The sequence below is a fragment of the Misgurnus anguillicaudatus genome, chromosome 9 (assembly GCF_027580225.2).
Source record: "Misgurnus anguillicaudatus chromosome 9, ASM2758022v2, whole genome shotgun sequence".
Classification (NCBI taxonomy): domain Eukaryota; kingdom Metazoa; phylum Chordata; class Actinopteri; order Cypriniformes; family Cobitidae; genus Misgurnus; species Misgurnus anguillicaudatus.
The window spans coordinates 20,244,910-20,270,847 of NC_073345.2; the positions used below are offsets into that span (position 1 = coordinate 20,244,910).

Consider the following 25,938-nt stretch of genomic DNA (forward strand, 5'->3'; position numbering starts at 1 on the left):
CGCCAGCGCGCGCACGAGAGACTGCTTGTCCCAGCGCAGCGCGCTCGCGTGTGTGTGTGTATGTCAGGCTCTGGAGTCAGGGCAAAGCAGGAATCTGGAGAAATTTAAATATAAAGACATTCAGCGCTGCCATGAGAGTTGAACTGGGTTTTGAACATGAAGAAAAGTCAGCAAATTCGGTGAGCAAATTCGGTCCACTTTTTTGTAAAAAGTTTAGATCTGTGAAAAGTTAAGAAACTTATTTTGAAATCTGCGTAAAGCGTGTATTTATAATACAGACCCTAAAACTCACCCGTTCGATTATTAAAAAGTGCAGTAAGTTAACCATATGTTTGGTTGATTACTTTAGTGTTACCATAGTTTTACTACATATGTTATGGTTAAACTGTCGTTACTATATTGAAACAACGGTATATTTGTGTTTACTATCATTTTACTACAAGTACCAAACTATTATTACTTTAGTAAAACCATAAATTAGTCAGTTTTTTCACGGGGGACGCGCACAGCGGGATTTAACGTTAATTTAAATTTAATCTCGTTAAATAAAAAGTTCTGGCTAACAGGATTGGGATAACATTTTTGTAAGATGGCTGTGTTTCTGTGAGCACTGTGTTATTTACACCACAGTCTGTCAAAACAGTTACATGTCTTTAAATACGTTTTATAAATGTGGAATCCAAGTCTTGGACTTATATTTTAACTCCCTGGTGTTCTTAAATCAATTTGTTTAATACAAACCTTTAAATTAAATCTAGTTATGACGTTTTCTCTTCACTTGAATCAGCTCTAGAGAGCACCATGATAAACAGAAGCGTTATCTGTGTCAAGGCCTAAAATAGAGTCTCCAGTTCACCATATATGTCTCCTGCTTCCAGCCTGGTGTGTCTGGCTTCCTCCACAGCCATGCTGACATTCCCACCTGCTGTCAAAGTTGCTTTATATAGCACCTCCAGCTCCTGCGTCTTTCTCTGCGGCCACAGGCGTTTCAAATGTTTACATGCCACTTATGCCACATGGTAGAGCCTATTTTCAGATATACTGTATCTAAACAGATGTAAAATTCAAATGTGAGTGAATGGACGAGGTATGGGTTTAATACGTCAGGTGTACATATAGAAACTAGACATACATGTTTCACAGGCCAGCAATAGCACCATGACTCTTTCAACCCACGCTTATTTGACACCTCAGAAGTCAGAAATGTGTTATGCTGGGTGATTAATCCGAGCGTAAACCGCATCTCATATCATATTCTTGTCATCAATTCACACCTGCTTTTTATTTTCTGGAAGGGATCTTGTTATTCAGTACTTAATTACTCAAGTGGGTCTTGTTATCACAAACTGGAGTATTCGTAATACGCCTGCGGCACAATAAAAAATTCAAAACAACATGTTCGCTTGTCTTTTTCGAACCAAATGCTGATTAACCAGCTCCGAGAGATCACTGGCGTTCAAGATCTCCATGTTCTCCAGAGCGCCCTGAACGTATGTAGTACAGCAAAACACTGAAAAATATGGTCATAAAACACTAAATATGTCACATGGCTTGAATACAACACATGCCTGACCTACTCTTGCACTTAAGTGTGACTTTATATACACTTGTATTTCAGTAGCGAATGACTAATATTTTTTTATATCCAGGCCAGCCAAGATGACATCAGTCATGCGGTTGGGCTGCTGACCGCCCAGACCACAGCAGAAGAGCACACGCCAGAAGATCCTACTCAAGCAAATAATGAGAGAAACACATCTAATACACAAAACGGTGGGCGAATGAGAGAGACAAGACATATAAACGATGCTATCAATATCAAATAACCTAAACATCATCAAGTTTTCTAAAGACCAACTTATTTATATAAAGATTTGATACAAATAATGTTATGATATCTGTTGTTGTTTGACCCATCCTTATATTTATTCACGGTCCTGCTAAAGACGATCTTCAGGCGGCGATTGAGCTCAGTCTTCAAGAGTCACATCAAGCAGAGGCAGAAATGAGAGAACTGCACAGGTCATTAATGCATCCTAAATAAGATATAATGTATCTGTTTTCAGAAAACCCTTGTAGCCTCGAACCTTTAAATTACAGTCATGAAAAAATCTAAACTTCAAGGGCTTAAAGGATTAGTCAATTTTCTTTAAAAAATCTAGATAATTTACTCACCACCATGTCATCCAAAATGTTGATGTCTTTCGTTGTACAGTCGAGAAGAAATTATGTTTTTTGAGGAAAACATTCATTTTTCTCATTTTAATGGAGTTTAATGGACCCCAACACTTAACAGTTTTAATGCAGTTTAAAATTGCAGTTTCAACGGAGTTTCAAAGGACTCTAAACGATCCCAAATGAGTCCTTATTGACAAGAAAAATAAAAAATATGCACTTATAAACCACATTTTCACGTCTATCTCCGGTCATGTGACGCGCCAGCGCAACCTCACGCTATACGTCATCACGTCAAGAGGTCATGGATGACGTATGCAAACTACGCCCCAGTGTTTACAAGTGTGGAGAAAGAGGACCGTTCCAACGTTGTTGTATGTGGAATGATACTAATTAATGTCTTTGTGTCAGTTTATTGTTTAAAAGGGTGCGCAAATGTGCGTTTCATATATGTAACATGTGACCTTTCCACGGCATTACGCATTACGCGAGGTCGCGCTGGCGCGTCACAGGACCGGAGATAGATGAGAAGTTGTGGTTTAAAAGTGCACATTTTTTATTTTTCTTGTTAAAAATGACAATCTTTTCGCTAGATAAGACCCTTATGCCTCGTTTGGGATCCTTTGAATCCGTTGAAACTGCAATTTTAAACTGCATTAAAACTGTTACATGTTGGGGTCCATTAAAGTCCATTAAAATAAGAAAAATCCTGGAATGTTTTCCTCAAAAAGCTTTATTCTCAACTGAACAAAGAAAGACATCAACATTTTGGATGACATGGTGGTGAGTAAATTATCTGGATTTTTTTTTTTAAGAAAATGGACGAATCCTTTAAGTGAAATTTAGGAACCTTCCCAGTTAGTTTTGAGCGGCAGCTGTCAGACTTTGGTCTTGACTGAATGTCTCTCTTTTACTCTAGAGCTCTCGAGGTCAGTGCAGAAGAGAATGCGGCTCGCTTTAAAAGAAAGAGGTGTGAGGCATCTGGAGAGAGCTGCAGCCCTGCGGACTGGATCCGACAGGAGGACTGGCCCGTGGGCATCCGAAATGTAGGAAATACCTGCTGGTTCAGTGCTGTCATTCAGGTGAGTGGAAGTCTTAATCATAAATATTTAGGTAGTGCCGGGCGATACTGACCAAAATTCATATCTCAGAAATTTTGAGATAAATTCTGATTTACGATACAGTTCTTTCTATGAAGTGGAAGAAATATTTACATGCAAGTCAAAGCAATCACACTTAAACAGTGTATGAAATTAAAAATCAAAGACAGGGTTTTCTTCTCTGTTTGAAAATATACAGCTGCACTACAATTGACCTGGTTGGAAAGCTTATGTCTGCCCTTAGTGTACATTTCTAGCAGAGCTTTTATTGAAAAAAAGAAGGGTCATATTAGATCATACTGATATAGATGCTGTTGTCTCATCCTGTATTTTGCTGGGAAAAATATCAATATATTATTAAAACTTTGATATACCGCCCACCCAGACATACATTTAGGATCTTACAGAACATTTTAAAAGCAAGTGGTTGTTTGATATGTATGTTTTAGTTGCTAATACTGATATCTACGCGCGTGTCTCCGTTCAGCTTCCAAACACGCATACAAATGATTTCTCATACAAATTATTACTTTATCAGATCGTCAGGGCAGCAATAATTTGTGTCATTTACAGGACATTCACAAATTAAAGATAGAAAAGTGGAAAATGTCTGTCGGCTCATGACGACACGCACCATGTATTAAAAAATATTTTTTTATTTTAACTGATAATGTTAATCGGTCATAAATTCTTACCTTCGGTTAACGGTTAAACGGTCAATGTGAGCATCCCTACTCCAAACACATATTTTGAAAACACAAACAACACACATATTTTGAATTTGCACCCCTCGGATGAGCAGTCACAAGCCGCCACTGCTAAATAATTGGAAAAGCAGAAAGCATTTTATGATGTTACACGTTTATATATGTATGATACTAAAAGGGATAGTTCACAAAAAAATTAAAATTCTGTCAAATTCTGTTAAACACAAGGGAAGATATTTTGGGCAACATTTGTAACCAAACTGTTTTTGACTTCACTGACTACTACTATGGAAGTCTTTGGTGCTCCTGTTTTTTGCTGGATTACAAATATCTACCTTTGTGTTGAACAAAAAGAAATGAGGATAATAATGTCAGAATTTTCATTTTTGGGTGCACTATCCCTTTAATTTGTATAAGGATAGATGATCTTTTCACTTTAAAAAGAAAAAACACAGCTGTTTTTTTTATATATTTTTATATTTGACGTAACAATGGGTTGAAACAACCCAGCATAGGTTAAATTAATGTGGGTGGGGCTCGTCCCTTTCTGACCTAATGCATTTCAATCTAAAGCAACTAACGGTCCTTTCAATTTATACATTTTATCAGTATAATTTTATCAATACCTTTGCGCTGCTAATGCAGTGTTCTGCTAGTTAAAGCAACACTATGTAGTTTCCATGTAAAAATGACTTACAGCTCCCCCATGTGGTTGAAAAGCACAACAGTGCCTAGTATCAGACACTCTTCTGCAGGTGGGGGGAGGGGCGGGGCTGTGTTTCCTACCCTCCACCACCACTTTCAGAGTGTGCTTGTAGCAGCTAGGAGTAGTGTTGGGTGATATGCCCTATTTTCAGATCGTCCTATCGTCAGCCTGTGAGATCGGCGATACACGATAGTATCGGGGGGCGGAGCAGTAGTTTACTAATTTTTTTATTTGTTAATTTTTTACTCATTATAACAAGTCCCTTGATTGGTGGACAAAAAAAGAACAAGAGCAACACCTTCATGACCGCAACTGATGCCATTAATGCGAGCGCGTCATTAAAACCCTATGATTACTTAATAACTGTAAAAACATGCATCTGCGCACGCACACACATGTGCGCGCACATACAAACAATTCAATGCATTGGTTTAGTGCTGTTGCAGAAGACTACACGTGTCAAGCAGTGGTGCTCTCATGAGGTGCCTTTTTAAACGCATCGGTCCAGCGGAACGCAATCATATTTTAAACACAATCATATATTACACACGAGGAACGTGCTACAACTCCTTGAAATGCATATCATAAACAGGATTAATACCTAGTGATCTGACTTCGGACAGAGCGCAGCTTTCTGCACGTAAGCGAGAGTGAGAGAGAGGCGCTAATATGCAGCGGGTCATATTTTAAAAAAAAAGTAAAGTTTGCCTCAGCTCGCATGAAACGCATTAAACTGAACAAAGACATTAGGATTACTACTTTAGTTTATGTTTAGACTTCGGACAGACACGAGAGCGCGTGCACGTGAGACAGAGAGAAGCGCAGCTGCTCATGACGCGGCGCGCTGGATTTAGTGGTAGAATGAGACCAAGACGCGCGCATTAAGTGCAGGTACGTGCAAGAAGGAATTCTCTCTTTACAAGCTCTCCACGTAAAGTGAAGCCCACAAACCCTCATGTGAGGAAAAGCATGCATTGTGGGTGTTAATATAAAACTATGATGATAATAATAATAATAATAACCATTCGCCAACTATCGTCTTGACTATCGCCATGAAAGCCTGCCATTGCCGATATGTCTGAAGATCGTCGATACACGATACTATCGTCTATCGGCACAACCCTAGCTAGGAGGCTGCTCAGGTTGCAGCAACAGTACAATTTGTCCAGTTAAAAGCTGTTCTATCACTGAAATAATTTTAGAGAAATTATTTAAAGGTAAAAAAACTACATAGTGTTGCTTTAAGCAACAGCAGTGGTTCTCAAACTTTTTAGCTACCCCCCCCACCCCTGCGTAGGGTGCATCCCTTTGGTGTCCCCCCAAAGAAAATTCATGACAAAAAATCTTAAACATGGAATTTCAATTAAAATATGTTAAATGATACAATGTAGTGCTGTTGGTTAGAAGCCTTATTTTCTGAGGTTTAACTACACAGAATTTATGATAAATTAATATATTTTATAAGATGCCATAAAACATCTTAGACCCTGTTCAGACAGAAGTGGCCCAAATTTGTTTTGGGTCAATTGACCAGGTCAGACTTCTTCAGGAGTAGTGTGAACACTCAAATCTTGCCCAGATCTGATTTTTTCAAATCAGATTTAGACCACTTCTGAATCCTGAATCAGACCCAAATCTGATTTTTTCAAATGTGGCCGCAGTGTGAACAATCAAGGCGGATTTGATGCGACTTTTATGTCAATCTACCATCACATTCCCACCACTCCTGGCTTTGTCTACACATCCACACAGACCTCTTTAGAGAATTTGCAGCCCTAACCCCGCAACAGGCCAAAATAGCTAATTTTGCTCTCTTTCTCTTCATTATTCTTGTCCTCAGCACCTGCTCATTAATGTTATTACACAAACATTTTGAAAGAAAAGCAAAAATACTTACTTCCTCCATAACCTCACCAACTTTAACGCAACAACATGCTGCGTGTGACGTTATTGTTATTGTTCGTTTGCGCATGTGGGTCAGTTCGAAACAGCAAACAGTTTACACTGGTATCTGATATGCCACATTTTAAAAGGTAATGTGAACAGCCAAACAAAAAAATCAGATTTGAGAAAAATATCAGAATTGAGCGTTAAGACTTGCAGTGTGAACTGGGTCTTATTGCGCCCCCCTGTTTGAGAACCACTGAGCTACAGGAACACCTAAGGAAAGCACTATTAATATGTAAAAACATTTTCTGTTTCCAATGTATTTTGAGTAAATATATTCTTTTAATTCAAGCCATTTCAATTTAAGTCTCATTTGCCATAATTAAATTAAATTATTTAGGCTATAATTACATGGTGAACCACTATACTCCAGATATCGCTATCGGCCATTGAAAACCTCATATCAGTCTACCGCTAATTTTCTCATCTTTTCAATTGTTTTGTAAAAGCTAATTGTAGAGTGCTGGGTTCATTAATCTTGTAGTGGCTGAACAGATTCTTTCAGAAACAAAATTCTGAAAATAAAGGCCTGTTAAAAGTGTTCTCATCTAACCTGTTATTGTGTAATCTTGCTGTATTGTGCAAATTAAATTAAGAGTGTTGCTAATGACTGGAGAATAAAGAAGATCAGGTGGAGCGTCTGTTTTTCATTCCCGAATGCAGAAGCATCTCATCGCTCTAATTTTATTATGGCCATTCCAGACCGAATTTAGCAAGCTTCTCAGATGTCTGTGTTGAAATTTAAGCCCTCATTGATATCGATGGACGTCTGAACTAATTAAATAGAGCATTGTTTTGATGATAGACTGAGCGGTGAACTGTAAAACCTGATGTTGAAATGAGTTTATGGCCTATAGATAAGCATAAAATTATCTTTTGTTAATATGTCATGCTGTTTAATGTGCCTTTCAGCTAATGCATAATGTTGTCATTTGAAAATAGAGCTTTGGCATGGACATAAAAACATCCTTTTAGTACAGAGACGCAACATAAGTTTGTACCTCTTATATTGGCTGGTCTTTAAAGTAAGGACAATAATGTTTTATTTTGACACTAAGAGTTAATGCATGTTCTTGATATTATTTCTGTTTACACATTAACCTCGGAAGCAATTTCACATGGACCTAATTTACAGCAGTTTACTTCAATCAAATGACACACATTTCCCTCATTTCAGTCTCTGTTTCACCTGCCGGTCTTTCGTCGACTGGTGCTCAACTATTGCCTATCTGAGCGTGTGCTGGAGAAATGCAAGAGTCATTCAGTGAGTAATCTGCCAGATGAGCACGAATTTCATTTAGTCTTAATTAATTATGATGTGTACATGAAATACAGTTTAATGAAACCATTATTCACACTTCATCTCTGTCTGGACTCTTATATATTTATGGCTCACCATTAAGCACAACTACATAAATAATGCACTGATTGCGATATTTTCCAGGAGAAAAGGAACATTGCCTTCATGCAGGAGTTGCGTTGTCTGTTTGCTTTGATGGTGGGCTCAAACCGAAGGTTTGTAGACCCATCAGCAGCTGTGGAGCTTCTCAGGGATGCATTTCGAACCAGTGAGGCACAACAGGTACATCATTTAACAGATATAATTCACAGCTGTCCTATTAGAGACTAATCTTAAAATAGTTGCAATGGGTGCACTACTAAAAGGCATCTTGAAGGCTCTCACATCACAGCGGTTTATAAAGCTGCTAGAAGTGCTAAAGAGGCACTGTGTTGTTTGTATGCTTAAAAAAGGTGTTTATTTTAAGTGTGGTTATTTTAGGATGTCAGTGAATTCACACACAAGCTGCTTGACTGGCTGGAGGATGCGTTCCAACTGGCTGCAAATGGAACGTAAGTTCATATAAAAATTATAGCTTTATTTTTAATTCAGTAACTATAAAAATGGAGTTGAGGAGTTATATGTAAATTTTATGACAATTTTAGGAATAGTTTTATAAAATATGTTTAGAAGGACAAGGTCACCTTATGGAGGCCGACATGTTGAAATCATGTGACCCTCTATACCAGGGCTAGTTAACTGGCGGCCCACGGGCCAAATGTGGCCCTCTTATCACCTTTATCTGACCGGCCGGTCATCTTTGTCTGATTTAAAATCAGCATGGTTACTATTACCTTTCCACTGTACTTGACAAATGACAGACGATAAACCGGAAGGAGAGTTGTAAGGGGGTGCCATCTGCGCGTGTGTAATTATTGGATCCAATTTGAGTTTTGTAATGCATTTCAGTGTGTTCCAATCAAAACAGTGTGTGCAAGGTGAAAATTATTAATCCTTTTTTGTTTAACTTTATCAGTAACTCTTTGATTGATTACTGATAAGTAAATTATTAACTATAAATATATTCATAGATTAAAGGCTCTTGCTCTGAAATGAGGTTTTCTCCCATGTTGACAAGGATTTACGATTAAACAGGAATTTAATTACGATTGCCACTAGGGGGCGAACTCCGACAGTCGCATCCAAATGTAGTGTACAAGGGAAACGTGGTTAGCCCATATATATTTAAAATATTTAAAAAATTAAGTGCAATTTAGTCATTAGGAGAAGACTGACTATGTTGTGAATACTTGAAATGTAACAATTTATGAAAGTTAAACAGTTATAAACAAAAAAAAGTTTAAAAGCTCTGCATTACAGTTAGTGCTATGCAAAATACATGTAAAAATACCTTTTTTTGTGTGCAATGTTCATAGTTGAACAATTAACATTTCGCTTTTGCAATGTTAAACTGCAATTGTTTTTAAAATATTAAAAAAGAAAATATGAGTTTTCAGTAACTAAAATACTGGATACAAGAAGTGTGTATCTTTTTTGAAAATGCGTGTTTTTAATATCCTATAACAAAAAGTAACAAAAACAACAAAGTTATAACATATATGTAATAGGTAAAAGTAAAAAAAAAAGGTAAAAATAGGAGTAAAAGTTTGGCCTGCATCATATTTACAATTTTAAAACCTGGCCCTCGAAGAAGAGTAGTTGAAGACCTAGTTGAAGTAGTTGAAGACCCTGCTCTATACTGACAGAAAAAATGGTCCCAAGCTGTCACTGGGGCAGTACCCTTTAAAAAGGTCCTAAAATGTATAATTTAGATAAAGATATGTATAAATTTGGTACCAATATGTACCTGACTCCAGGCCGGATCTGCACCAGATTCGCGCTAAAGTCAACAGCTTCAGTGCAGCCTGGAGATGTCTGCTGTATGGGATGGTTTTACATGAAGTGTTAAGCATAAGCAAGAATAAACCAGTACACTATATTGGTGGGTTGTCTACTTGCCAGGACAATAATATATGTGACCCTGGACCACAAAACCAGTCATAACAGCATGCGTATATTTGTAGCAACAGTTATATATTATGGGTCAAAATTATAGATTTTTTTAAATGCCAAAAATCATAAGGATATTAAGTAAAGATCATGTTCCATGAAGATATCTTGTAAATTTCCTACCGTAAATACTAAAAAAATGTATTTATCATTAGTAATATTGCTAAGGACTTCATTTGGACAACTTTAAAGAATTTTCTCAATATTTAGATTTTTTTGCACCCTCAGATGTAATCCTATCCTATCCTAACAAACCATATATCAATGGAAAGCTTATTTATTCAACTCATTATTAAAAAATTACCCTTACATTTTGATTTGTGGTGACATGTAGCTGTTCCTTTCAGTAACCCAGAGGATAAAAAGAACAACCCAATGGTCCAGCTGTTTTATGGAACATTTGTAGCTGAGAGACTTCTTGAAGGTACGGTAAAAATACAGTATTTTTTCTCTTCATTGTTTTGTGTTTATCACATTGCTGACAGTTGTGTCACTGTGTACAGGAAAGATCGAATCTAATATTGAGCAATTTGGACAATATCCTCTCCAAGTAAATGGGTTCAATAATTTAGATGAATGTTTGGAGGGTGCCATGGTTGAAGGAGAGATTGAATCCCTTCATTCAGATCAGACAATCGGTCAGGAGGTGAGGTTTTTATCTCATTACATGTTTGATCTAATTATTCTAAAATGTTGACTTATGAATTTAAGTATACATTTGTTTCCCCATTGTTGTAGAGATGGTTCTCCAAGCTGCCGCCAGTATTGACCTTTGAGCTGTCCAGATTTGAGTTCAATCAGTCTTTAGGGCGACCAGAAAAAATACACAAAAAACTGGAATTTCCTCAAGTGATCTATATGGACAGGTTATATTTTTATTCATTGTTGTGTTCATAGCTTACTTTAGACCTTGCATATGGATTTTATCTGGATATGCAATCTAGTTAATCTCCATTGTGATTAAAATGAAAAATCTAATGATAAATATTTTATATTGCTCGTTGTTCACATTAGAGCATGACTGAAAATGTGCCACCAAGTTTTACAAAGTGATCACAATCTGTTCCCATTTACACATAGTGCTATCCAGTTGTGATCCAATCACCAAAAGTATTCATGCTAAGTAAACAACAGCACATGAAATGGTCATTCACTGTTTATGATGTACAGATACCTCCACAACAATGTTGACCAGACCCATGGTAGGAGAGGAGAGGTGAAGAGACTGAAGGACCAGCTAACAGTCCTCCAGCAGAAACTCGAGGGGTATGTTTAAATACGGTGGGCTTTCTACATTATATCCATTCCAACTCTGTATATGATTTTATTGTCCCCATTTCTTTGTTTTAAAGGTATAAAAACTACGGCTCAGGGCCAGCTAAATACCCTTTGGCTGACATGTTGCAGTATGTATTGGAGTTTGCCACTACGAAACCCACAAATGCATCTCCAGTCTCTCCGGTACCCCCAAACGCTGTTCACACAGAACCCACCTCAGGTGACACCAGTCATAAAGACCCAACACCAAACACACTCTCATGTATTTCGTGATTACATCAGCATTATAAAACTGCTATTTAGTCATTTTTGTTTGTTTTCCTCTCTGACTATTTAATGTCTTGCTGTAGTCAAAAAGAACCAGATGATACAGGTCCATCAGATGGTCCGAGCTGCTCTCAGATGGCCACACAAAGGACTCAAATACACAAACCTTTCACTCAGTGCAGGCCGTCTATGGATGTCCCCCTGCAGCCAGCCCCTCACAGTGTGACCGAAGAGGAGCTTCACTTTGTCCGTGGCTGCTTACAGCGATGGAGAGCAGAGGCTGAGAACACCATAAACGGTAGATACTTTGTGTTGGTTGCTCCTCCCTAGATTACATTTTATTGCTCAAAAGTTGATCTTTCATAAAGTTTAAAATTTGTGTTCAGTGATGTGTTATTAAAGTATGAAGTATATAAAAAGACAATTGTTGAGATGATACAGTAAGAGCTTCGAGCTTTAAAAGTGTGGATTATTTGGTCATGGATGAATTTGTTGAGAAATGTTTGCTCCTGTTGCTTAATTGTGTTTTCAAAATATGTGTTTGTTTCGTGAACCATGTGCATCACGTGTTTTGTCGGAATGGGTGCCTGTTGCAGATGCGTCAAAACGCAAGACACTCAAGACACTCCCTTAACAGTAAACTCTGATTACACATGAGATTATGCGAGTATCTGGCGAACGTGAGCGTCTCTTTTGTCATGGACCCTTTGGGCGCGTCTGCAGCGGGCACTTGTTTTGACGGGACACCTGATGCACATAGGATCACTCGACGCGCAGAACACATATTTTGAACTTACGAACCACACACATGACAGGCTACATACATGTTGTGACGAACTTCGCATCGAGCACCTTCGAAAAAGAAGTCACCGGCCGACACTACCCATGAGGATTTCTTACTTTTTTTGTCTTATTTGTCTTATAAATATGTGCTCTGTAAAACATTCCTTGTTGCACTTACATTTTTAAATTAAATCAATTTAAAATTACAATTAATTTCACCTTTCTTGGCTATAAATGATAAAATAAAGTTGAAATAACTTAAGCTAATTCAACTTTATTTTTATAATTTATTAAGTTATTTAAGTTGAAATGAATTGTAAATTCAAGTTGTTTAAAGAGTCCCTATTACATTGCTAAAAACAACATTTTAGTTTTGTGTATTTGGAATAATACAATGTGTTCGCCTGGTTATTTGGTTAAAAAAACATATTGGGTCTCTTACTAAGCATGCGCACGCACAATTTGTGCGTGAGATGTGCGTACAGATGTTTTCACGAACAAATTGTGATTCCACAAAAACGTTTGTATCAAAATTTAGTCTAAATGTACAGAAAAATTCAAGAAAACCTAAAACCACTCGTACACATTAATCGCGTACGCTATAATCAAATACTAGGCTATGATTATAATGTGTGTAATAATGTTGCTATATAAAATTTACATGATTATATTTTATAATGTCATATTTTCTATATTATATATTATTACACATGATCTATATTATTATTATATACATTATGTTATACATTATTATAACCTACTTATTTTTTTCTACACATATAAAGAAGATACACGTAATCACGCTTTCCTTCTTCACTTTTTAAATCTCTATTTGAAAGCGTCTGCCTAATGTAAACGTCATGTAAATGCAATAAGAAGTCCAAACGTCAATCACTTGATCTCCTGTTTTCATTTCAGATACAGATGTGGTCATATTAATTAAATGATACATTGGGATCTGAAAAGATAATGTGTAACTTTTTAGTTTTTTAAGCTAGGAACTGCAAATAATGAATACCACCCCTATGATAGTTGTCAGCAATGCCCCTTATGTTTAAACAATGGGATTTAAGTGGGTGATCAGTTACTTGAATTGTCTACTGTGTTGAGAAATAAATTAGCAATGTGACAACCAACCTGTGAGACAACCAGCCCCGGTCTCCCCTACCTTTTGCATTATGTACTAACACACTTACACACCAAGGGTATGTAAAATGGTGACCCAGAAAATAGGTGCTCTTTAAACTTAAAAATGTATGTGCAACAAGGAATTGTTTATACAGTGTGCTTAAAACAAGAGAAAATCTCTCAATAAGAGATTTAGTCAATTTAAATTTAATAATACTGAAAAAAAGACAAAGTTTTTTGCCATGTAATGATAAAATGTACACCTTGTAATGCAGCGTAAGTTACTTTGGATAAACAATTCTGCCATATGCAAAATTGTAAATGTGTGAGTTTATGTTGAAATATTTGATCCTTGAAGACATCGATATCTAACTAAAGCTAAACTGTTTGGGACAATCTGAAGGAGACTTTAAGACTGCTTTTGAAAAATGAAAAAGACACATTTGAGATTACCATGATTTTTATCTCAGGAGAAACATCTGAGAAGCAAAAGCTTCAATTTGATTTCCATCTTCTTTGCTGTTTAGTCAAAAGGGTTGAGAAATGAAAGAGATCTCAGCTGGAATCATTATTTTCAGATAGGATCTCTGTATGTACGCTGCGTTCACTTAATGTTTTCTTTCACATGCTAGAATCAATGCGAACACATATTGTGCATTTTAATTTCCGAAGGCCATAGTTATTCACAAGCAGCTGTCCTAATGCGTTTGTGACTGTATCAGGATCCCGGCCTCAGGTGTACCGCATTGATCTGTGTTCTTTCACTGTGTGCAGATCTGAAAGCCAGCATTGACAAGGTCAGTCAAGCCCTGGAGGGCATGTACTCAGATAACAGTCTGTGTCAGGTAAAGTCTATATCCTGAACAGTCGCTGGTGCTTTTATATTGACTGAGCCCTTTGAATGAAATTTGCATGATACACTTACGCACCCTACATTCTCATTTGATGTTTGCAGGTGCCCTACAGGCTACATGCCGTGCTTGTTCATGAAGGACAGGCGTCCGCTGGCCATTACTGGGCGTACATCTATGATCACACTCACAAACGCTGGCTGAAGTACAATGATGTAATGGTTACAGAGTCCACTTGGGAAGAGCTGGTCCGAGATTCGTACGGAGGCATGACCAATGCCAGCGCCTACTGCCTAATGTACATCAATGACAATTTGCCATACCTCATAGCAGGTACTTTCCTCACGTAATGCTCGGAATGCGGTTGTTTTATACATTTCCATTTGTTTTTATTCACTGTTAATAGCCTTAAAACAACATTATTGATTTCAAGGGAACCTCTTTTTTTAGTGGTTTACATTTGGATTGTTTGCTAATGTGTTTTGTGAGGAAGATTATGAATATTTAATGTTCAGCAGGGCCACAAGCCACCACAAGAAATATGTAAATGTGTATATAAAGGCAAAAAGCTCTAAGTGTCCTGTAACGACAAAGTGTAGATATTATGGCACCGCACCACATATAGTATATGCTTTTCCTAGACTTCCTCAACTTTTTTTTATTACTTTTAAGGGGTAAACTTTTCATTTATAATTAGGTATCTTATGACAGCATCTGTATTATTATGCTTTAAATAAAGTACCTTGTACATCTTGAAACTACAAATGTAATACAAGGTATTTCACAAAATTGTGATCGTAGCAATCCCCACTTCAATGCTTTACGTATTGCAAAAACCAAGTAGTTACAATTCACGTGCTTTCTTTATCTGCCAACCCATGTGTTGATTTTAGCAAAACTGATCATCCTAAATGTAATTTGTCGCAAAATATGTGATTGTGATTCATATCAGCTTACATTTTCATTGCAGATAATAAAATCTTAAATCATCAAAGTTTTGAGCAACATACACTTGTTTAAGTATGTACTGTGGTGAATTTGGTTGCTTTTTAGTGTTTTGGAAATAAAATCAAAGCTTCCTCTTTTACTTTTTCTCGTATCCTATATGATCTAACCAATCATCTTTCCCCAACTTTTTTACCCGCCAATGAATCACAGAAGACACAGACAATGAGACTGGACACGTCCTAAAAGGAATGGACACCCTCCCTCCCATCCTTAAACGCTATGTACGGGAAGATAACCGCTGGCTCCAGCAAGAGCTGAGAGAGTGGGAAGAGCAGTTCTGCCAAGCCCAACACGAAGACTCGCAAGTTGTTCAGGTACAAACTTCAACCAACACAGAGGAACCAGGTCAGCCTACAGAGCGGCCACAGAATCCAGAGAAAGAAGAACCAAAGCAAGAACCATCCGAAGAAAACACGCATGAAGTAATTGAACACGAACCTGCTCCGGATCCAACACCACCAGCACCTGCCCAGGAAGGTCAGGAACTTGTCTATCAAAGGTGAGATGTTTTCCATGTATCTGTTGCAGCTATAATTTGACTGTTCTTTAATTTCCCAGAGCCTGTGGCCAATCCAGAACCTCTTAACTCGATATCATCAGAGTCCACTGAGAATGTAAGAGAGGGAGCTGAGGAGCAGATCTCCAGTAGCCAGGAACATGGCCAGCAAAATGGGGAGAAGCCAGAGGAGAGTCAGGTGAGGGCATGGCGTTATTTGAGACTTGCAAAAATAGTACAGTACATTTGGGTCATCATGACTTCCTCAACATACACCTATGAAATGTTAGTACCATCGTAAGTTATTGAAAATATCACTGTTTACAATCATTGCTTAAGTGCAGTAAGATTAAAAGAACAAGTCACCCAAATTTTAAATATCTGTCATCATTTAAAGGGACACATCACTGTTTTTCAATATTTTACTATGTTCTTACCTCAACTTAGATAAATGAATGTGTGCACTTAATCTTTGTACAGCGTGTTGTTAATATGTTAGCATTTAGCCTAGCCCCATTCATTCCTTAGGATCCAAACAGGGATGAATTTAGAAACACTTTCATGTTTTCCCTATTTAAAGACCGTTACATGAGTAGTTACATGAGTAAGTATGGTGGCACAAAATAAAACATGGCAATTTTTTTAAGCAGATAGAAAATTAGAACTATATTGTATGGCGGGAGAGCACTTAGTTTGCAACATTTCGACCTTGGCGCGCAGTAACATCATCCCCCTTTCGCTCAATCTTCCGTTAATATTACTGAGCTCGAAGTCATAGTGCTCTTCCGCCATACAGTATAGTTCTCGTTTTTTATCTGCTTAAATCACCATGTTTTGTTTTGTGCCACCATTCTTGCTCGTGTACACTGCAAAAAATGATTATCAAGAAAAAAATTCTTAGTATTTTTGCCTTGTTTTCAGTAAAGGTATCTGGAGATTCTTAAATTGGGATGCTTTTTCTTGATGAGCAAAGTGACCCAAGAAAATAGATCTAGTTTTTAGACCAAATATATCAAATTTAAGTGATTTTGTGCATGAAACAAGCAAAAAAATAATAATAATATGCCATTATTTGACATTTTTGGTCTAAAACTAGACTTATTTTCGTGGGTCGCTTTGCTCATCAAGACAAGCATCTTAATTTAAGAATTTTTAGATATTTTTAATGAAAACAAGACAAAGATACTAAGATTTTTTTTCTTGAAAATCATTTTTTGCAGTGTAAAAATAGATTTTTGTGCTCCACAGAAGTCATGATAGAAAATTATTGAATTTTCATTTTGTGTAAAGTGTGAACTATCTTTTTAATGCATTTTTTAAATATTTGGGCAAATATGGACATCATGCCCATATCGTGGTCGTAACGAAACATTGTATCTCCATATTTTTTTCGTTTTTCATAAATCAATGCCATTGGTCACCCTTTGGTTTTGCAAATAGAGATGTGTCACAAAGACTAAACCTTGTAACTACATTTGAGCATGATTGCTGTCAAATTATAAACATTAATAATATGCTAGTGTCTGTCTGGACATATAAAACCTCAATATCACCTTTGTAAACAGTGTTTAATTTTATAATAGTAGTAAGTTTTGGACTTTCAAGGATAGGTAATGTATATGGTATATAAGTAAAGTGGAAATTGTGTGTTTTTTCAACCCAGTGTCAAAAAGCGATGAACTCAACCCGTTGGTTGTAATTTAACTTTTGCTGGATTGTTTCACTCCAAAATTGTAGGGTCGAAAAAAAATTTGGGTTAATTTTACCCAACGTCAGCGTTTGTCCATTTTTGACCTAACGCTGGGCTGAAATAACCAAGCGGTTTTTAAAGTGCAAAATCATGTTTGTTTTTTAAACATGTTTGTTTGCACTTGCTTAATGTTTAGTCACTCATGTTGCAAAACCCCCGTATTTTGTAAGGGAATATGTTATGCAATTGAATATGGGGATAAAAAACAATTTGGACAGCTGAGAGCGGTCCAGCATTCCTCCCGCCAGGGTTGTTGGGGACAGTGTATCAGACGTAAAGAATGATGGGCTTTAAATAGAACATGACTTCTGTGTTTCCTCCATTCACCATCAAGAGCAATCATACCTTCCCACAGTCGATAAATGATTGTGGAGAACATGTTCATAAGCCTTCAATCAACAGGCAATTGTTTAGGCCCTGTGTGTTCATTGTGTCTAGTATTGGCTCTGTATATGGTGTTTTAATCAGCCTGTCAATTCAGTGATTATGACACCGGATTTATTATTCTGCTTGTGCTGCTTCTTGTTTATTTGCGCTGTGGTAAAAATAAACTGCAATTGGGTGTATATTTAACATGACCTTTGTGTAGTGCCTTGTCAAAACTGGTAAAGATATGACCTCTAGTGGTCAATTTCACATATTGCATTTACCTGTATGCACTGAGCATATGTGTGATATATTAGATATGTTAGAAAACATGTTAGCATAAATACATATTTAATACACATCATCTTTTTGTTGTTGTATCAACTACATTCACAAATCTTCAACGCTGTAACCTTTCCAGCAGCCTGAGACAGAGTCTGCCTCAAAGGAGGCACTAGCTGAGACTGAAGTTGAGGTTGAAGCAAAGGAGCAGGTCAGTGATGAGGCAAGACCAGAGGCAGAACAAGACCCTCAGCCAGAGACCGAGACCCCGTCCACGGAGGAAAACCCCGCCACGACTAGACGCAGGCAGCCTGAGAATGAGGTGTCTGAGGTGGAGATACCCAATGTAGGCACAATCCTGGTTCGTTCTGATGCTGATGGCTATAATGAGGAGGTAAATGACCATCATGTGATACAGTCACTGTCTAATGTCTTCTTTAAATATATTTATTAAATTATGATATTGTGCTTTTCGTTTTCAATCAAATAGATGATGTTAACGCCAGCCATGCAGGGTGTCATATTTGCTATTGCCAAAGCAAGAGAAGCTTTTGACAAAGATGGACCTGAGGCAGGACTTATCAAGGCGTTCACCAGCAGATCTGAATTCAATTGCCCTAATCAGCTTTTAATTTTATTGCTGGAAGTAAATGACACTATGCCTCTTGTCATTGCTTTCTCCTACAGGCGTTTCATGAGGAGTATTCCAGATTGTTTGAGCTGTCCCAGGAAGAGACGACACCCCAGCAGGACCCTCGGCTTCAGCATGTAATGGTTTACCTCTTTCAGAATCAGGCACCTGGTCGTGTCATTGAGAGGACTTTACTGGAGCAGTTTGCAGATCGTAACCTGAGTTTTGATGATAGGTACACATTGGCTTCTTCGTTAAAAAACTTGCCTGACATATTGTTGAATTCCAATATTAGACACTACATTAAGATACTAAGTGGTGTTTTTATCTCTTAGGGCCATAAGTATCATGAGAGAGGCCAGAACAAAACTCCGACTTATTAAACCAGAAGATATGGACATGGATGAGTACATGGTAAAAATTCTACTTCTGTATTTGCACTGCTGTATTTTCATCATTTCAAACAGGATTTTCTTCCCTGTCTTCCCAGGAATGGCATGATGACTACAACATGTTCAAGACAGTGTTTGCCTACCTGTTGACAGGTCTTGAGCAGTACCAGAACGGAAAGTATGTATCAAGTCGGGAGAAACGGACAGGACTGGTGAATTGTTGTGAAAAGTAAAAAAATATATATATTTTGCATTGCAGAATAAGAGAGGCGCTGAATTATCTTGCTCATGCACACCAGGACAACTCCACTCTTCTTAGGAAAGGGGAAAGAAGAGGAGTGGACCAGTCGCTTATTGCACTTTATAGGAGAAAATGTCTGCAAGTATGTATTTCACACATATGCTCATGTAGTGCCTAAACTGTTCGAAACAATTTATTTCATATTGGTTAGGGGCACAAGTACACACGAAAATGTACATGCATGTAGAACAGAACTGTAAAATAAAGTGCTACCAAACATTTTCTAAAATCAAAGCATTTTGTAAAGAAATTAATTTACAAGTATTTAAGTCTTAGAATTCAGATCTAAGATCTTTGGAAGACAAACATGCATCCGGTCAAGTGTGCCTGTATATTTTACCCCGATCAGAAACACTGAGTTTAATTTATGTGTATTTGTCGCCCCCTGCAAGAGCTGAATGAGAACGTAGCCACATTGTTTAAAAGTCAGGATGAGAATGACATTACAGAGGGAGTGTCCATTATGAATGAGTGTGTCATCCCTTGCATGCATCTCATGGTCAGAGACAGCATCAGTCAAGAGGACCTGGATGTCATAGAGCTGATCAGGAATTGCTGGTGCTCCTATTTGGGGCAGGACATGACTGGTAGGCCTACTATTTTTCCCACCATTTTCTGCATAATCACAGGGCTCAACCAAAAGGATTTTTTCCTTGCGCATTTTTATTAAAAGCTTTTAGTTAAATACAAGCAAATAAAAAAGCTACAACAATTGACATGCATGTTTTCTAAGGAATATTCCACTTTCTTAAAAAAATTATTTATTATGCTGACCCACATGTCATTCCAGATGTTGATGTCTTTCTTTGTTCAGTCGAGAAGAAATTTTTGTTTCATTGTTCATTTTAAATTTACAATTGCCGTTTCCATGCAGCTTCAAAGGGCTCTGAATGATCCCAAACGAGACCCAAGGTTATTATCTAGCGAAGCGGTTGTCGTTTTTGTCAAGAAATATAGAAAAATACGCACTTTTAAACCACAAATTCTCGTGTTGCACTAGCCGTGTGATGCGCCTGCGCAACCTCACGTATTGCGTCATCACGTCAAAAAATCACGTATGCGAAACTACCACCCCAGTGTTTACAAGTGTGGAGAAAATGGTCTGCAAATGTACAGTTCACAATGTGTAAGGTCGCGCTGGCGTGTCGCACGGCTGATGCAAGACGAGAACTTGTGGTTTAAAAGTGCATATTTTTATTTTCTTGCCGAAAATGACAATCGTTTTACTGGATAAGACACTTTTGCCTCAGTTGGGATCGTTCAGAGGCATTTGAAGCTGCGTTTTAAACCGCATTTAAATTGTAAACTGTTGAGGTCCAATAAAGTCTATTAAATTGAGAAAAATCCTGGAATGTTTTCCTCAAAAAATTACATTTCTTCTCTACTGAACAAAGAAGACATCAACATTTTGGATGACATGGAGGTGAGTAAATAATCGCGATTTTTTTTTTTTAAGAAAGTGGAATATTCCTTTACATAAACTTTTAGAATAATAACTTAATGATATAATTATGAAGTTAATTGTACTTACAAATAAGTATAAACATACAAACAAGTATAAACATACTTATAAGCATACTTTATAATGTATTTATCCTGAAAAACAGCATTACTGTGCGTTCACACCAGACACGGTAGAGGTGGCAAAAATGCGTAGTTGGACGCTTGAACATGTTGAGTTTTCTAGCTTCCTTTGCGTGTTAAAGCCGCGCGTGAAATTCTAGTCATTCGAGACATTAACGTGGAAATTCACGTCATGGGAGGGGCTTCTGTGACTCCGCTCGCTTCCTGTAATCTCGTCACTAATAGAGCAAGCTCCTGATTGGTTAACGCGATGCGATTTTTTTCCCCCGCCAAAGTTCCGTTTTTCAACTCGCTCTATTTGCGTTTGGTGTGAACGCAGCATTAGAACGTTATTTGTGCATAGTTATTTTCAAGCCATTCTAAAAAAATCCTACAATTATAAAGATTTTTCACATTCAAGATTTTATGTCCAAGCTTTTCTTGTTGCATACACCATCTTGTCTGTTTTTTTTTTTTGGGTAACCAGATTCTTTGCAGGAAAAGCTCAGTGAATTTTTACCCAGGGTCCTGGACTGTTCTGCTGAAATGGTTGTGCTGAAAGAGCCCCCCAAAGTGAGAAACTCCCCCCATGATCTATGTAGCCGTCTGGCTGCTGTCATGGAGTCCATCCACAGCGCCTCCGTTGTGATCGTAAAGTGATGCTCAACATGACATCCTGTGTTGGAAAAATACCATCATACAGTCACAAGGTGATCTGACCTGTGTCTCCGACGCTGGATTTCAGTTTTGTTGCACAATGACTTTTGTTTGTCTGTATTCACTGTGTTCTAAATTCCTTGAAGGGAGATTTGATTGCTCTCATTCTTTGTAGACATTTGATCTCGGGAAAGATCACATTTTGTAAAGCAAGACTGCAGGTTTTTTAAGGGGGCAGTGAAGGCAGTGTTACCCTGTTCTTCTTTTCATGTCAGCTGTAGACATATTGCAAGAAAATAGTATTTTATAGAGATTTGCTGAAGCCACTTTATTTTAGTCTACACTTAGCTGAAAGTCCTCTGTGTATTCTGTCTTTGTACAGTATGATTGTCTGATTTCCACTCCTTTGTTCTACCCCTCTGTTATCTTTCAATAAAATTTGATTTCTCACTTTGGCCTGTCCTCTGAGTTCTGCTTTTGTATATTTCTTTATCTGTCCTTCCTTATTTCTCTGCTTCTTTTAGGTAGGTATAGGTCAGTTTACTGATGTGTATTGAGTATAACCACTATATTTAATTTTAAATAATTGTTATTGTCTTCTTTATCTTTACTATCTTAGATTCATTTTAACAGGTGGGAAGCTTTCAGAATGACATGTTACTCAAAACAACCTGATACAAATTGCAGGTACAGTTTTTTACTTTTCAGAATTGTTTGTCTTTAGTGAGCATGGTATTGTTTTTAAGTGTCCCAAATACCAACAAAATAAATACCATACTACATTCTTTATTATAAACTTTATTATAAGTACTCTTTAAAAAACTGTCTCTTACAGGGACACTCCACTTTTTGAAAATAGGCTCATTTCTAGCTTTTAGCATAGCTTGGCATGGTCCATTGAATCTGATTGGACCATTGGCATCGCACTCACCGCATTATTTTTTTTTCCATTTTAAACTAGACTCTTCTGTAGTAACATTGTGTACTAAGACCGACAGAAAATTATAAGTTGCGATTTTCTAGGCTGATATGGCTAGGAACTATACTCTCATTCTGGCGTAATAATAAAAGACTTTGCTGCCGTACCATGGCTGCAGCAGATGCAATGATATTACGCAGTAAAAGTCACCCAGGGGACTATTTTCGGGCGCTGTGTAATATCATTGCGCCTGCTTCAGCCATGCAACTTTAAATTTTCCGTCAGTCTTACACAATGTAACTACAGAAGTGTCAAGTTTATAAATATCCAAACTCTGGTTATTTTTGAGCGTGATGCTAAATGGTCTAATCAGATTGAATGGATTGTGCTGGGCTATGCTAAAAGTACTACCACCAGAAAAAAATCGGATGTTTCCCTCTAGGGGAGTTGAAGGTGAGCCTATTTTCAAAGAAGTGGAGTGTCCCTTTAAGGCCACATTTACACTGCCTGTTTGTGGTGACTCAATTCTGATTTTTCCCCTCAAGTGGCACAGATCGGATATGACCCATGGACGTCTAAGCAGATAAGAAACGCATAGATTCCAATATTCTCTGATCAGGCTTCATTCATATGTGAAAATAAATCGGATATGAATCATATACATGGATTAAGCGGATAGATATTCCTGTGTCAAGACATGCGGTGCGTCATTGAAAATGCGACGCTGGCACATGACGTCAACTCAGTTGGACACTGCCCGTGATCATATGACTCTTCTTAGCAGCGCATTATTGGCGCGATGGCTTTACTTAGTGGAGTAATGTTGAAGTTTTATGTTTTGTTACAGAAATAAAGCTCTATATTCTTGTATAATAAATTTTTCGGTGTCCATTACATATCGCAACATTTTACTTCCTCTGTGTTTTAAGCTGTTCCTGCCGGGTCAGTATGCCTAACTTGAATTGTTTCACCGAGTGTTTAGTGTAAATGCTGATATCGGACACGAGTCGCTTTTAAAGATGATGTAAACAGGTTGTCAAAAATATGTCAATATACGTCGGATATAGTCAACAAATCGGAATTGGGCATGAAGAGCTGCAGTGTAAATCCAGACTCATAAACCATTTTTTAATTTCCATCACCAATAATTGTCCATAACAGGCCCGACCGAAATGTTCATGTGAGCATTTGAGAATGCTGCAAGCTGGACAAAATGTCAGTCTTGCTACAGTCAAGCAATAGAAGTGATATATCACAAATGATAGAAGGCGCAAGATCAACCTGGGGCATCTAGACATCTGGCTCTGGGATGTAGGACATGTGATGGACTTTGACAGTTTCATCTTAACCCTGTTCTTGTCAGAAAAGCCAAAATATCATTTGTGATGAATGAAGGACAGAGACTACAAACTGCATGAAGAATGTTGAATAAATAGAGCAATTCATCACTGATTCAATTATTTGGATGCATTTGGATGCTTTGTCAAGTTCTCCAGGCTACAGAAATGTGCTCCGACTTTGATCTTTAGGAAATGTAATAAACTTTGCCTGCTTTGCTTAGTTGGAGACTTGGGAGTGAGCCATATGGTTGATGCCAAGATCAGACCCAAATTGATTAAATCAAGACAAACTAAAGAAGGGGAGTTTATTTCAGTGAGATTAACCTGAGTCACAGCGCTGGAGACAGACTGCTGCTGGTAGGGCCAGACTATTTTACTTACATAATTAATGAAAACAGCCTCTTATGGGAAATAAGAGCAGAGTCTTTGAAGATGGGTCAATATGAGATTATTTTCATCCTTGATGGCACAGTAGCAAGCCTCAGGTATGTTAGATCTCTCTTTCTTTCATGTTTATCTAAGTACGCAGTACTGAAATATTTAGAGTTTCAGTCCCTTCTGCTAACATCTCCTTTATATTTCTTTTAGGTATGACAGGACATCATACATTGAAAATGAAATTTTTTGGAGTCATCGCTTTGAGTAGTGCATCATGTGGAAAGGGTGTTTTTATGTGAACTACAAATGCATTTGACAAAATGAAAAAAGTGCAAATGTCTCTCAGTGTACTAAAGAAAATTTTGTGGGAAAAGATTATCTTCTAGATTTCCCAACAAACAATCCTTCAACCATTTAAAGGCTGAGAGGAGTGTTTTTTGGCTGTGAATCCATGTGTAAAGACAGTAAAATGTAATGAAGTCCTTTTGCACATTCTTCATCTCTATTTTGGGGGTAGTTATGGTCTAATGCAGTGGTGCTCAATCATTTTCAGCATTTGCCCCCCCTCCCCACATTTTAATTAAACAAAACATATTAAAGGTGCAGTGTGTAATTTTTAGAAGGATCTCTTGACAGAAATGCAATATAATATACAAAACTACATTATCATGGGTGTATAAAGACATTTTTATAATTAATCTTTATGTTTTTCTTACCTTAGAATGAGATGTTTTTATCTACATGCACGAGGGTCCCCTTACACGGAAGTCGCCATTTTGTGCCCCCATGTTTATATGGAAGCCCTTAACGGACAAACATTTTTGTCTCCGACTATGACATGTTTTTCCAGTGCGCGCTACTGTAGCTTCTCCATGCGTTTCAAAAGTGAGGGATGAGCAGTGGGCTGAGCTGTTGGCTGCAATTCGTAACCTCACCACTAGATGCCGCTAAAATGTACACCCTCCACCTTTAAATTATGAAGTGCTATTGGTTAGTAGCCATATTTTTTTAGGTTTTATTACACAAAATTCATGACAAATCCCCTGGCACTGTCTCGCAGCCCCCCTGGGGGCCCCGGGCCCCAGTTTGAGAACCACTGGTCTAATGGTTAAAGAATTGGGCTTGTAACATGAAGGTCACTGGTGTAAATCAGCTGGTAGGTTGTGGGATTTTCCCCCCAATTGCTCCTCGGGCACTGCAGTGATACATGGCCACTGCTCCAGGTGTGTGTTCACTATTTACTAAACTGTAAAAATTAATTGTTGCACTTTAATTTTTAAGTTCAATTAGTTTAAAATTACAATTAATTTCGTTCTTGACTAGTGAAGAGTTGATATAAATTATAAAAAATTTAAGTAACTTAAAAAACTAATTCAAATTTATTATTATAATTTATAGCAATGCCTCACCAGTCAAGAAAGTTGAAATCAATTGTTAATTCAAGTTGATTAAACTTAAACATTTAAGTGCAACAAGACATTTTACACAGTATTGGAGGGGTTAAATTTCGAGTATGCTATGGGCTACAATACTTGACAATAAAAAAGTACATAAATATAAATAC

General features: G+C 37.5%; 1 protein-coding gene across 7 annotated transcripts; it reads left to right on the top strand.

Moving 5' to 3' along the window:
- On the top strand, window positions 1-24,975 carry usp28 (ubiquitin specific peptidase 28). Of its 7 annotated transcripts, none has more exons than XR_012371125.1 (29): window positions 1-175; window positions 1,412-1,490; window positions 1,650-1,770; window positions 1,932-2,022; window positions 3,095-3,257; window positions 7,813-7,899; window positions 8,080-8,217; window positions 8,416-8,486; window positions 10,332-10,408; window positions 10,488-10,630; window positions 10,723-10,850; window positions 11,155-11,250; window positions 11,337-11,490; window positions 11,611-11,827; window positions 14,215-14,285; window positions 14,396-14,624; window positions 15,450-15,776; window positions 15,858-15,994; window positions 18,333-18,587; window positions 18,684-18,779; window positions 18,881-19,059; window positions 19,160-19,238; window positions 19,315-19,394; window positions 19,476-19,593; window positions 19,903-20,104; window positions 21,568-21,790; window positions 22,357-22,424; window positions 23,818-24,481; window positions 24,585-24,975. XR_012371125.1 is itself a non-coding variant. In XM_073871266.1 (26 exons), exons 1-26 carry the CDS (start codon window positions 132-134, stop codon window positions 21,738-21,740), a joined length of 3,555 nt encoding a protein of 1,184 aa, XP_073727367.1. In that variant the 5' UTR covers window positions 1-131; the 3' UTR covers window positions 21,741-22,192. The 7 variants fall into 7 exon arrangements, 2 of the variants coding, with proteins under 2 accessions (XP_073727367.1, XP_073727368.1); XR_012371124.1 differs by having other exon boundaries at window positions 24,218-24,481; XR_012371126.1 differs by lacking the exon at window positions 23,818-24,481.
- Window positions 24,976-25,938: the final 963 nt, after the last annotated feature.

Coding starts and splice junctions, on each gene's coding strand:
- usp28 (XM_073871266.1), top strand. CDS start 132: ATGAGAGTTGAACTGGGTTTTGAACATGAAGAAAAGTCAGCAAA. Junction 7,900..8,079: donor AGAAATGCAAGAGTCATTCA/GTGAGTAATCTG, acceptor GATATTTTCCAG/GAGAAAAGGAACATTGCCTT. Junction 19,239..19,314: donor TGGACATGGATGAGTACATG/GTAAAAATTCTA, acceptor CTGTCTTCCCAG/GAATGGCATGATGACTACAA.